This window comes from Astyanax mexicanus, unplaced genomic scaffold (genome assembly GCF_023375975.1).
Source record: "Astyanax mexicanus isolate ESR-SI-001 unplaced genomic scaffold, AstMex3_surface scaffold_33, whole genome shotgun sequence".
NCBI classification, from domain to species: domain Eukaryota; kingdom Metazoa; phylum Chordata; class Actinopteri; order Characiformes; family Acestrorhamphidae; genus Astyanax; species Astyanax mexicanus.
In genome coordinates this window covers 2,930,044-2,942,699 of record NW_026040043.1, presented here as the reverse complement: position 1 = coordinate 2,942,699, position 12,656 = coordinate 2,930,044, and the positions used below count along the sequence as shown (strand labels likewise).

Genomic DNA, 12,656 nt, shown 5'->3' with positions numbered 1-12,656 from the left:
GTGAAGAGGAAATGTGTTTACAAAACAAATAAGCAGCACGGACTAAATGTCACCATTCAGTTCTGGGTTGATGTTCATACACTGTTAACCCCTAAGAGGAAAATTGTTGTCTTAAAAAATTGGGCAATGGAATTAATGAAAATGAACATAAGTGAAGTGCATGGACGCTGTCTCTTCACTCACTGGAAATAAGTGTAAAGTATAACGAACAAAAGTCGATAAGTTGATACAGGCTTGTCTGTTCACATGGACAACTCTAGACAGATAGTGCCGCTCAAGATCATCACCACCCACTGCATTGTCCATGTGAAACTATGGATTGAGGAATTTTAAGTGTGTAAGATTTAAAAAACTGGGTGATAATCGTTGTTTTGCTCTGCAAATGCGGTCAGTTGTTTTCAACCTGCCACTCTTCCTACTGCTTTTGCTGCTTCCAAGAACCTCACTGTCCTTTTCAGCTATTCTGCTGATGTTTTCCACTGTCTTTGCCATTTATTGGCCGATCTCTGCACCACAGATATCTGCACAGTCAATGACCTCCTTGTGCTTCATCCTCTAATTTTCTCCCCTTCTAACTTAGTTTGAATAATCATTGGAAAATCACTCAAAAAGGTTCTGAGGGAATACTGAATTCTGTTTGCTTGTTTTTCCCCAATAGAGGGTCTGCTGTACACGATTGGTGATGAATACAGCATGAGCTGTGCGTTCTAGGTGATATTACATCACACAGTCTATGTGAGCCAACACTGCTCCACTGTCTGGTTCTTGTTCTGTTTCTGTGTTGGCGACTTCTTGAGGCTCAGCGATCCCTGCGTTGGCTACTGCCGGTGGCTCAGCGGTTCCCACATTGGCAACTCCTGGTGGCTTACCAGTTCCTGCATTGGCTACTCCTGGCAGCTCAGCAGTTTCTGCGTTGGCTACGCCGGGCAGCTCAGCAGTTCCTGTGTTGGGTACTCCCACTGGCTCACCGGTCACCGTGGTGGAGACTACCAGCGGTCACTAGTTCCCGAATCAGCGACTCCTGGCGGCTCACCAGTTCCCGCATCGGCAACTGCCGACAGCTCAGTGGTCCCCACATCGGCGGCTCAGCGGACCCAGCTCAGCAGTTCCTGTGTTGCCTACTCTCGTCGACTCACCGGTCCCCACGGTGGCGACTCCCAGCGGTCACTGGTTCCCAAGTTGGCGACTCTCGGCAGCTCACCGGTTCCTGCAGCAGCGACTGCCGCCAGCTTACCGGTTCCCGCATCAGCAACTCCAAGCAGCTCAGTGGTCCCTGTATCGACAACTCCCGGTGGCGGAGCTCTTCCTGAGTTGCCGCCTCCCAGAGGCTCAGCTCTTCCTGCGCTGGGGACTACCAGCAGCTCAGCGGTGTCCGCGTTGGCAGCTCCCGGTGGCTCAGCTCTTCCCATGTCAGCGGCTCCGAGTGATGTGCATGTATTTGGGGGCTTATGTTTGATTACCCACCTCTGCACATGCACTGTGTTTGCTTTTTCCTGTCCTTGTCCGTTTGTGTAAATAGTCCCCTTTTATCTGTTTCCCCTGTTTGGTCAAAAGTGGGTTTTGGTTGCACATCCGACCATCCGTCAGGTTAGGTCAGGTGTTTCCTATGATACCCTTCTGTCTTTTTCTTGCAGTTTTTGATTCTTTTTTGGTTTGTTTGTTGCTGATTTTCATAAATAGTGCATCCACTCTACTCATCTCATTCCTGCTTCCAACCTGACAGATGTCAATAATTATGGAGGGCGCTGTATGTACAAATATTCATACCTATGTTTACCAGCTGTACTTGCTACACATTATGACGTGCAGCTTTATCCATATTTGTCTTCATCATATAATACACCTTGTCATGTTTGATGGGTTGCATAGATGATCAGTAATGAATTGTATTATAACAAGAAAAGAAAGTCTGAAAGTGAACTGATTTTATTAAATTTATTCAAATATCTCATCCAGTAAGAACAGTTTCATGGTGATTAACATGATTAAATCAAATATATGAAGATGAAATGAAAAGCAATTAACAAAATGATACTTTAAAAGAACATTGTTTTAAAATAAATCTAACAATATAAGCAATAAAATATTAAAAAAAGCTTTATGTTTTATCCCAGAGCTCTGACTATTGCTTTGCTTAATATGTTTAACAAATGATAACATCTTATGTGATAGAGGTAAAGAAGCAGATATATGAAACAAGTAAATGCATTTTACCTCAACAGTTACAGCACATATAGTATAAAACCTTTCTTTAAGCTAATATAAAGTAAATGTGTTAAAGCTGTTGAGCTGCTGATGCTTGACCAGAAGATACTTCACATCTGGTTTCAGTCTGGTTGGAAAAAACAGGGAAAATAATAAATAATTAGAATATATATTATAATTAAATTAAATTTAACATTATGACTATTTCCATATTCTGAACAAATCACACATAAACACTAAATCTAACCTTCATATTTGATGCAGATGAAGTTGAGAGTCTGGTTCTCAGGCAGGCTGACCCACTGCTGATCTCCTCTAGCCTGCACTGCTCCGGTTCTCTCTACAGGACTGCACTCTTCACCTTCTGCACCGTTACCTGGAGCCCAGTTATCATAGCAGACGGTAAACCCACTCGTCCAGAACCAGAATCCCTGAGTGCAGGTGTGACGCAGACCCAGCCACACATGATCAGTGGAGGCTTTCTGAGCCACATCCTTCACCCAGAGCTGGATCTCCTCAGAGTGAACTGAGACCAGGTCCACATGTTTCTCTCTGCAGTATCTCAGAGCATCTGCCCAGCTCAGATTCTGCTGAATCAAGATCAGTTCATCTGGAGAGAGAAGAAAAAAGGCTAAACTTGAATATGAAATATTCTAAGATTCTACGTTTTGCTGCTTTTATCAGAAAGATTTGCAATAAACAGTTATCATAAAGATATAAACCAAATAGGAAGGTATTTAATACACAAATAGATTAATATAGTATTGAATACATTAGGTATAACTCACTCTCATGGCAGATGAAAGGGCACTGATCTCTACATTCTATATCATGCCACTGACCCTGGTCATTCACAGAAGCTGCAGCACATTTTGATTGTTCTGGCTGGTTAGACTCCCAGTATCGGAATGAGGAGTTACTCTGATCTGACCACTTCCAGGAGTCTTTATACAGGCCGATCCAGAAATTATCACCACTTCCTGCTGCACTGATCTGCCATCTCTCACTCTCGTTCCTCACACTGGCCAGGTCTGTGTGATGTTCTCTGCAGTAGCTCTGAGCTTCACGCCAGGTCTTTGTCTCATTAATGAATACGTATCTCGTAGTGTTTGGTATATTTTCTGAAAGACATTAAAATCACATTCTTAAAAACTTAGTATGATAGATACATAAACAGCCAATCAGATTTTAGCATTGTTCAGACTGATTTCATCAAGTGATCACATTTTTCATTGATCTGTTTCTACAGTAGTAGTCCTTACCGTCAAAACACACAAAAGTATGTTTACTCTCACAGTTGTCATCAAACCACTTTCCATCTTGTTTATACATTCCAACACAGAACTCTATTCCTCCATGATTATTTGGTTCTCCACTTCTCCAGTTCTGGTCTGTATCTCCTACAGTGTAGAAATTTCCATCTGGCAGAGACCACCCCCATTTCCCAGTGTCCCCACGGCCCAGACCAATCCAAACATAGTCTCTACCTTTACCCTTCAGAGTGTCGTTCAGCTTCTTCATCTCATCCATGTTGTTGATGGTGGCCAGATCAGTGTAGGTCTCTCTGCAGTAGCTCTGAGCTTCAGTCCAGGTTTTACTCTGATTCACAAAGTGATACCGATGAGGAACGTATGGAGATACACCACACACAGCTGTGAAGATCAGGAAATAGTGTGGAAACAATTTACATTGAGAATTTCCATGAGTTAATGCAATAATTAACATGAAAAATAAATAATTAATACAATAACAAAGCTTAGGTGATGTTGGTTAAACATGTAACATCTGCATTAATGTATTATTGTTACTTTCATATGGAATGTAGACAAACTAATAACATAACAAGTAAAGCATTTGTTAACGTAAACAACACATGAGATTAATAATAGACCACATTAATAATGTCATCCAGTCTCAGCTAAAGAAGAAACAACTGCATACATTAATGTTCTCATGTACTGCAGTCATGCAAACTGGTTGAATAAGCTTATTATAAACCAGTAAGTAATTATAAATATAATTGTCTATAATAACTCTATGCAGTGGTCCTCTTTTTATTTATTCACATGCATTAGCTGATACCATATTCATTTTTATTTCTTTTTCTGAGGAATTACCATTATGTACTGCCAGTGTATGGACATTGAATGCTTTGAATTGAAATCAATAATGCCTTTGCTATGCATTAAGAACATCTGTTAAACATTAATAAACACTTTTGCAGCTCTGTTTACTGTTTACTTTATTTAATATACTCCAAAGTAAAGTGAAAACCAAAAATGCAATGATACAGCTATTCAGGAACATTTACAAAAAAATTGATTACGTTACTATGATGCTCTTAGTAAATACAAAGTTCACACTGACCTGAGAACAGTACGATCATTGAGATCCACTTCTGATCCATTTCTAGAGTCAAATATCTAAAAATATTTGTTAATATAGATGATCAGATCTGAATTCTCCCTCCTGATGTGTTTCCGTCGTTCTTCACCTCCTGTTCTGATCTAAACAGTATCTCACCTCTCTCTTTGAATTTTCTATAGTATCGCTCCACCTCTTTTGCACGCAGTTCTGTAGAGATAGCATCTCTGATTTGATTGGTGTTCGTGAGAGTTGGGTCAACGGCAGTTCCACATACAGTATTTGGGAAGTCCCCGTGAAGAGGAAATGTAGCCCACTGCAGATGTACAGTATTTACAAAACAAATAAGCAGCATGGCTTAAATGTCACCATTCAGTTCTGGGTTGATGTTCATACACTGTTAACCCCTAATAAATTAAATAATAAATTAAAGTGTTGCTTTACAAAAATGAGCAATGGAATTAATCAAAATGAACATAATTGAGGTGCATGGACAAAAGTTGATAAGCCGATACAAGCTTGTCTGTTTACATGGACAATTCTAGCCTGAGGATACTGGTCACGTCGTCCATATGGAACTATAGATTGAGGAATTTTAAGTGCCTGAGATTAAAACACCTGGGTGATAATAGTTCCTTCCATTGGGTGTGAGATAAGAAAGGATGATTTGGAGTCATCGTATGACTGAGGAAAGTGTAGGGAGGATTTAGAAAGGACAAGAGATGATTGAGTAATGGGGAAGCATGGTTGGGAAGGAGCTTGTAGGATAATTAAGGAAATTGAGGATGTAAGGACCAAGCAGTGGAGCTCATGAGTCAAGCATGGAGGAGACGTTTCCAAGGCGAATACAGGCTCGAACGATATGGGATTATGGCAGCAGAATGCACAAAAACAACACCAGATATGAGTCAAATAGCTTGCGTGACTAAATATATACACAAGAATATGTGGAGGATGAGATGTCACTGTGGTCTGCTGCTGATGCTAAGCTAATGCTGTGGAGAGAAGCTCCTCTAGAAAGGAAAAACAAACAAAAAAAAAATCAAGTTTTCTCTCAAAACCTTTTGGAGCCATTGACCATTCAGTCTATGTAAGAATGGGAAGAAAGAGGTACATGGTGGCCATTTGACACCAAAGATTTAGGCAAAGGTCGGTAGAATTGCTAAAAAATAAGAGTGAGGTAGATATGAGCATTAAGGAAGATGGTCCAGATGATTAGCACCATGAGTGGCAGGTTCAGAAACAACTGCCCCCATTAGCAGGGAAGATTAGAGGGATCAGGTAAAGGAAAGCGCTGGCTATCCAGAAAGAACTTGTCATCCAAAACAGTGATGTTGCATCCATGGTAGCATAGGGTGAGGAGAGGTAATACATAAAAAAAAGAATACAAAAGCTCATCCTCGGGACTAGTAATTAATGCATCTTTATCATCATGATACTACATCTGATGGGTTGCATAGATAATTTACAATTAATTGTATTATAATAACAAAAGAAAGTCTTACAGTGAATTGATTTTAATAAGTTTATTCAAATATCACATCCAGTAAAAACAGTTTCATGATAATTAGAATAATTGTATGAAATACAAAAATAAGCTTCAAGTTTTGGTCTCAGAGCTCTGCTCCAGATCTGGGCAGGCTTTTCACTGTCCAAATGCTTATTTATTTATTTGCTTATTTAACTTCAAAGTTAAGTAACCAATGAAACTCTATGGGATAAAGATAAAGAAGGAGATATATTCAAACATGTAAATATATTTTAGCTTTAACGCTACAGCTCATACAGTATAAAGCACTACTTTAAGCTAATATACAGAGAAAGTGGTAAAGCTGTAGAGATGCTGATTCTACACCAGAAGATTCTTCACACCTGGTTTCAGTCTGGTTGAGAAAAAACAGGGAAAATAATAAATTATTAGAATTTTACATTATGACTATTTCCATATTCTGAACAAATAACACTTAAACACTAAATCTAACCTTCATATTTGATGCAGATGAAGTTGAGAGTCTGGTTCTCAGGCAGGCTGACCCACTGCTGATCTTCTCCAGCCTGCACCGCTCCGGTTCTCTCTATAGGACTGCAGTCTTCACCTTCTGTCCCGTTACCTGGAGCCCAGTTATCATAGCAGATAAAGTCTCCACTCATCCAGAACCAGAAGCTGAGGGTGCAGGTGTGACGCAGACCCAGCCACACATGATCAGTGGAGGCATTCTGAGCCACATCCTCCACCCAGAGCTGGATCTCCTCAGAGTGAACTGAGACCAGGTCCACATGATTCTCTCTGCAGTATCTCAGAGCTTCTGCCCAGCTCAGATTCTTCTGGATCAAGATCAGCTCATCTGGAGAGAGAAGAAAAAAAGCCAAACTTGAATATGAAATATTCTAAGATTCTAACTTGTGCTGCTTTTATCAGAGAGATTTGCAATAAACAGTTATCATAAAGATATAAACCAAATATGAAGGTATTTAATACACAAATACATTAATATAGTATTGAATACATTAAGAATAACTCACTATCATGGCAGATGAAAGGGCGCTGTTCCTCACAACCTATATCATGCCACTGACCCTGGTCCTTCACAGAAGCTGCAGCACATTTTGTATTATCATTATTATCTGGCTGGCTAGGCTCCCAGTGTCGGAATGAGGAGCTGCTCTGATCTGACCACTTCCAGGAGTCCTTAAACAGGCCGATCCAGAAATTATCATCATTTCCTGCTGCATTGATCTGCTGTCTCTCATTATCATTCTTCACACTGGCCAGGTCTGTGTGATGTTTTCTGCAGTATCTCTGAGCTTCACGCCAGGTCTTTTTCTCATTAATGAATACGTATCTCATAGTGTTTGGTATATTTTCTGAAAGACATTAAACTCACATTCTTAAAAACGTAGTATGATAGATACATAAACAGCCAATCAGATTTTAGCATTGTTCAGACTGATTTCATGAAGTGATCACATTTTTCATTGATCTGTTACTACTGTAGTAGTTCTTACCGTCAAAACACACAAAAGTATGTTTACTCTCACAGTTGTCATCAAACCACTTTCCATCTTGTTTCTTCATCGCAACACAGAACTTCTTTTCTCCACGATTATCTGGTTCTCCATTTCTCCAGTTCTGGTCTGTACCTTCTACAGTGCTAAAACTTTCATCTGGCAGAGACACCTCCATTTCCCAGTGTCCCCTCTGTTCAGACCAATCCAAACAAAGCCTTGAGCTTTATCCTTCAGAGTCTCAATCAGCTTCTTCATCTCGTCCATGTTGTTGATGGTGGCCAGATCAGTGTAGGTCTGTCTGCAGTAGCTCTGAGCTTCAGTCCAGGTTTTACTCAGATTCACAAAGTGATACCGATGAGGAACGTATGGAGATACACCACACACAGCTGTGAAGATCAGGAGAAAGTGTGGTAACATTTTACATTGAGAATTTACATGAATTAATGCAATAATTAACATGAAAATACATAATTAATACAATAACAAAGCTTAGGTAATGTTGGTTAAACATGTAACAACTGCATTAATGCATTAATGTTACTTTCATATGGAATGTTACAAACTAATAACATAACAAGTTAAGCATTTGTTAACGTGAAAAACACATGAGATTAATAATAGACCACATTAATAATGTCATCCAGTCTCAGCTAAAGAAGAAACAACTGCATACATTAATGTTCTCATGTACTGCAGTCATGCAAACTGGTTGAATAAGCTTATTATAAACCAGTAAGTAATTATAAATATAATTGTCTATAATAACTCTATGCAGTGGTCCTCTTTTTATTTATTCACATGCATTAGCTGATACCATATTCATTTTTATTTCTTTTTCTGAGGAATTACTATTATGTACTGCCAATGTATGGACATTGAATGCTTTGAATTGAAATCAATAATGCCTTTGCTATGCATTAAGAACATTATTAATGTTAAACATTAATAAACACTTTTGCAGCTCTGTTTACTGTTTACTTTATTTAATATACTCCAATGTAAAGTGAAAACCAAAAATGCAATGATACAGCTATTCAGGAAAATTTACAAAAAAATTGATTACGTTACTATGATGCTCTTAGTTAATACAAAGTTCACACTGACCTGAGAACAGTACGATCATTGAGATCCACTTCTGATCCATTCCTAGAGTCAAATATCTAGTAATATTTGTCAATATAGATGATCAGATCTGAATTCTCCCTCCTGATGTGTTTCCGTCGTTCTTCACCTCCTGTTCTGATCTAAACAGTATCTCACCTCTCTCTTTGAATTTTCTATAGTATCGCTCCACTTCTTTTGCACGCAGATCTGTAGAGATAGCATCTCTGATTTGATTGGTGTTCGTGAGAGTTAGGGCAATGGCAGTTCCACATACAGTATTTGGGAAGTCCCCGTGAAGAGGAAATGTAGCCCACTGCAGATGTACAGTATTTACAAAACAAATAAGCAGCATGGCTTAAATGTCACCATTCAGTTCTGGGTTGAGCTTCAGACACTGTTAAACCCTAAGAGTTAAAGTGTTGCTTTACAAAAATGAGCAATGGAATTAATCAAAATTAACATAATTGAGGGGCATGGACAAAAGTGAAGTGCTTTGAACAAAAGTTGATAAGCTGATACAAGCTTGTCTGTTTACAATTCTAGCCTGAGGCTGCTGGTCACGTCGTCCATATGGAACTATAGATTGAGGAATTTTAAGTGCCTGAGATTAAAACACCTGGGTGATAATAGTTCCTTCCATTGGGTGTGAGATAAGAAAGGATGATTTGGAGTCATCGTATGACTGAGGAAAGTGTAGGGAGGATTTAGAAAGGACAAGAGATGATTGAGTAATGGGGAAGCATGGTTGGGAAGGAGCTTGTAGGATAATTAAGGAAATTGAGGATGTAAGGACCAAGCAGTGGAGCTCATGAGTCAAGCATGGAAGAGACGTTTCCAAGGCGAATACAGGCTCGAACGATGTGGGATTATGGCAGCAGAATGCACAAAAACAACACCAGATATGAGTCAAATAGCTTGCGTGATTAAATATATCCACAAGAATATGTGGAGGATGGGATGTCACTGTGGTCTGCTGCTGATGCTAAGCTAATGCTGTGGAGAGAAGATCCTCTAGAAAGGAAAAACTAGCAAAAAAAAAAAAATCTCAGTATTCCCTCAAAACCTTTTGGAGCCATTGACCATTCAGTCTATGTACGAATGGGAAGAAAGAGGTACATGTTGGCCATTTGACACCAAAGATTCAGGCAAAGGTCGGTAGAATTGCTAAAAAAATAAGAGTGAGCTAGATATGAGTGGCATGAAATATGGTTCAGATGATTAGCAGCAGTAGTGGCAGGTTCAGAAACAACTGCCCCCATTAGCAGGGTAGATTAGAGGGATCAGGTAAAGGAAAGCGCTGGCTATCCAGAAAGAACTTGTCATCCAAAGCAGTGATGTTGCATCCATGGTAGCATAGCGTGAGGAGAGGTAATACAGGAATAAAGATTACAAAAGCTCATCCTCAGGACTAGTAATTAATAGGGGTGTGACGAGATCTCGCGAGATTAAAACAGACGATATTTCTCGTCAGGCTCAAACCTTTCTCGCGGGGCAAAAAAAAACAGTTGAGTGTGGACTTTTTAAGCGGGATCTGGCAACCCAGTAGCGATAGAGTATGGTGGAGAGCAGTGGTGCAAAAAGGGGGTATGCAGCCTATGCGACGCATAGGGGTGCTGCACTAGAGGGGGCGCCAAATCCAAGCCCCAAATAAATTTGCGGAGCGCGGTGGGAAAGTAATGACAGGATGCTGACGATTTTAAAATGCATCTCCCACCCCCCCACCTGCTGAAAAAAACACAAACCATAGGCTTAATATGACTGGTTGTGGTTTGCACTTATTGTTTGTACTATATAAGACCTAGAAAAGTTTTTATTTTTATTTTTACTCTCATTTCTATTTCTTGTAGAATCATTGTGTGAGAAAAAACAGTCTGTTAAGTTTGCGTTATATGATTTTGTCAAATAAAACTATAGTTTTCAATAATTTAACATTTTTGACGTTTTCTATAAAAAATTATTTTTAAATCTCGTCTCGTCTCGTTCTCGTGAACCCAGTATCGTGTCTCATCTCGTCTCGTGATATTAGTGTCTCGTCACACCCCTAGTAATTAATGCATCTTTATCATCATGATACTACATCTGATGGGTTGCATAGATAAATTACAATTAATTGTATTATAATAACAAAGAAAAACAAATATCACATCCAGTAAAAACAGTTCCATGATTATTAGAATAATTGTATGAAATACTAAAATAAGCTTCAAGTTTTGGTCTCAGAGCTCTGCTCCAGATCTGGGCAGGCTTTTCACTGTCCAAATGCTTATTTATTTATTTGCTTTTTAACTTCAAAGTTAAGTAACCAATGAAACTTCATGGGATAGAGATAAAGAAGCAGATATATGAACTACTTTAACCTCTTAATACGCCCTGGCCCGCCGGCGGGCCAGAAAAATATGATATTTAATATCTGGCTGTGTTTATGAATAGTTATAGGTTCAATATAGACACCCAATATACCATTTTAAAGCTTAGAATCCTTGCTTTTCAGTTATATAGCCTATTTAGCTGTATCTCCTTTCAGAAAATAAACATTTAGGGCGAAATATGCCTTGGTTATGAAAATATTAAATCATAATTTTCATATTTCCGTTTATCGGACGTCCATATTTGATCGAATGCGGACATGTTATACACCATTCGAACCGTCTGGCTCTCCGGATTCCGAAACTGTGCTCCGTTTTAGTGTAGGATGTACGGTCCCTGAATTAGAGCTGAAAGAGCGCGTTGCAGCGCGTGTTCAGAGTTGAAAAATGCACAGGTTTGGTCCTGTAGTTACCTACAGTCACTCCCCCCACCCCCCCAACACCCACCAGCGCGTCCCCCACTCTCTTACCTTCAAAACGAGTCCACACGCAAGAAAATCCATCGATCCAGTCTCCTATAATCCACAGTTATATCCACCCCGCGCGAGGAATAATGTGAGACGGAATCTTAACTTTAATTACGAATTAAAAGCATTTTATTCGACGCTGCTCCGATTCTGGCCCACAGCCAGACAGGGCGGAGCCTACTGGACATGACGGTATGAGAATGAGGTCTCTCAGCCAATCAGGTGGCGAGCTCGGCCAGCTGAGAGGCTAAGGAAGAGAGATGCTTGGCCATAGAAACTTTGTCTAATAGATTTCCACTCAGCAGAACAACCGCTCTTAAAGAGACACTGCGGATTTCTGTTTGTATATGAGTAGACCACACAAAAACCCAGAGTTTACTGCAAAATGAGTTATAAAAGTGGTCTTTTTTATTCTTATAAAGTTTCCAGTCCTTTGGAGAAAGAAAAGACCATTACTGGTTCAAATCACTATAACTTCTAACCAGTAATAGGTAGCAGTTTAAAATTTTATATGATGATTGTAAACACATTATAGTAAAATATAGAGTTGTCAAAACCCTTCATCCATATAAATAGTTCATTTTATGTGTCTGAAAATAAAAAAAAATAATAGAAAATCTGAAAAGCGCCTAAAACTTTTCCTGGTTTTTACCATATATTGGCCATTACATGTTCAATTGAATAATTAAAATGCCTTAAATGAATTGTGTAAAGGCTTCTAAGTAATATTACTTCATAGAATTGACTCTAAATAATTTAATATTGGAGTGATAAGCCTTCAAATGTGAGTATGTAATTTCAGGCGGAAAATGGTAAAAATAGGCTTGGAGCTTAATACAGAGAAAGTGGTAAAGCTGTAGAGATGCTGATTCTGGACCAGAAGATTCTTCACACCTGGTTTCAGTCTGGTTGAGAAAAACATGGAAAATAATAAATAATTAGAATTTTACATTATGACTATTTCCATATTCTGAACAAATAACACATAAACACTAAATCTAACCTTCATATTTGATGCAGATGAAGTTGAGAGTCTGGTTCTCAGGCAGGCTGACCCACTGCTGATCTTCTCCAGCCTGCACCGCTCCGGTTCTCTCTACAGGACTGCAGTCTTCACCTTCTGCACCGTTACCTGGAGCCC

At 39.3% G+C, this 12,656-nt stretch overlaps 2 protein-coding genes across 2 annotated transcripts; both read right to left on the bottom strand.

The window, feature by feature from the left end:
- Nucleotides 1-2,447: 2,447 nt before the first annotated feature.
- On the bottom strand, nucleotides 2,448-4,612 carry LOC125789940 (C-type mannose receptor 2-like). The gene is made up of 4 exons (XM_049473033.1): nucleotides 4,573-4,612; nucleotides 3,462-3,857; nucleotides 2,994-3,305; nucleotides 2,448-2,815 (listed from the first exon to the last, which is right to left on the bottom strand). The coding sequence occupies exons 1-4, from the start codon at nucleotides 4,610-4,612 to the stop codon at nucleotides 2,448-2,450; spliced, it is 1,116 nt and encodes a 371-aa protein (XP_049328990.1).
- Nucleotides 4,613-6,546: 1,934 nt separating this feature from the next.
- Nucleotides 6,547-7,995, bottom strand: LOC125789939 (macrophage mannose receptor 1-like). Its single transcript, XM_049473032.1, has 3 exons — nucleotides 7,746-7,995; nucleotides 7,576-7,710; nucleotides 6,547-6,914 (listed from the first exon to the last, which is right to left on the bottom strand). Exons 1-3 carry the CDS (start codon nucleotides 7,993-7,995, stop codon nucleotides 6,547-6,549), a joined length of 753 nt encoding a protein of 250 aa, XP_049328989.1.
- Between the last annotated feature and the right edge of the window lie 4,661 nt (nucleotides 7,996-12,656).

What these genes read in the sequence shown, in the direction of transcription:
- LOC125789940 (XM_049473033.1), bottom strand. Translation starts at nt 4,612, where the DNA reads ATGGATCAGAAGTGGATCTCAATGATCGTACTGTTCTCAG. An exon ending in AATGATCGTACTGTTCTCAG is followed by an intron (nt 3,858 to 4,572) that starts GTCAGTGTGAAC and finishes TGATCTTCACAG; the next exon opens with CTGTGTGTGGTGTATCTCCA. An exon ending in TGTGTGTTTTGACGGTAAGG is followed by an intron (nt 3,306 to 3,461) that starts ACTACTACTGTA and finishes CAAACACTACGA; the next exon opens with GATACGTATTCATTAATGAG.
- LOC125789939 (XM_049473032.1), bottom strand. Translation starts at nt 7,995, where the DNA reads ATGTTACCACACTTTCTCCTGATCTTCACAGCTGTGTGTGGTGTATCT. An exon ending in GGACACTGGGAAATGGAGGT is followed by an intron (nt 7,711 to 7,745) that starts GTCTCTGCCAGA and finishes GCACTGTAGAAG; the next exon opens with GTACAGACCAGAACTGGAGA. An exon ending in TACTTTTGTGTGTTTTGACG is followed by an intron (nt 6,915 to 7,575) that starts GTAAGAACTACT and finishes TTCTCTCTCCAG; the next exon opens with ATGAGCTGATCTTGATCCAG.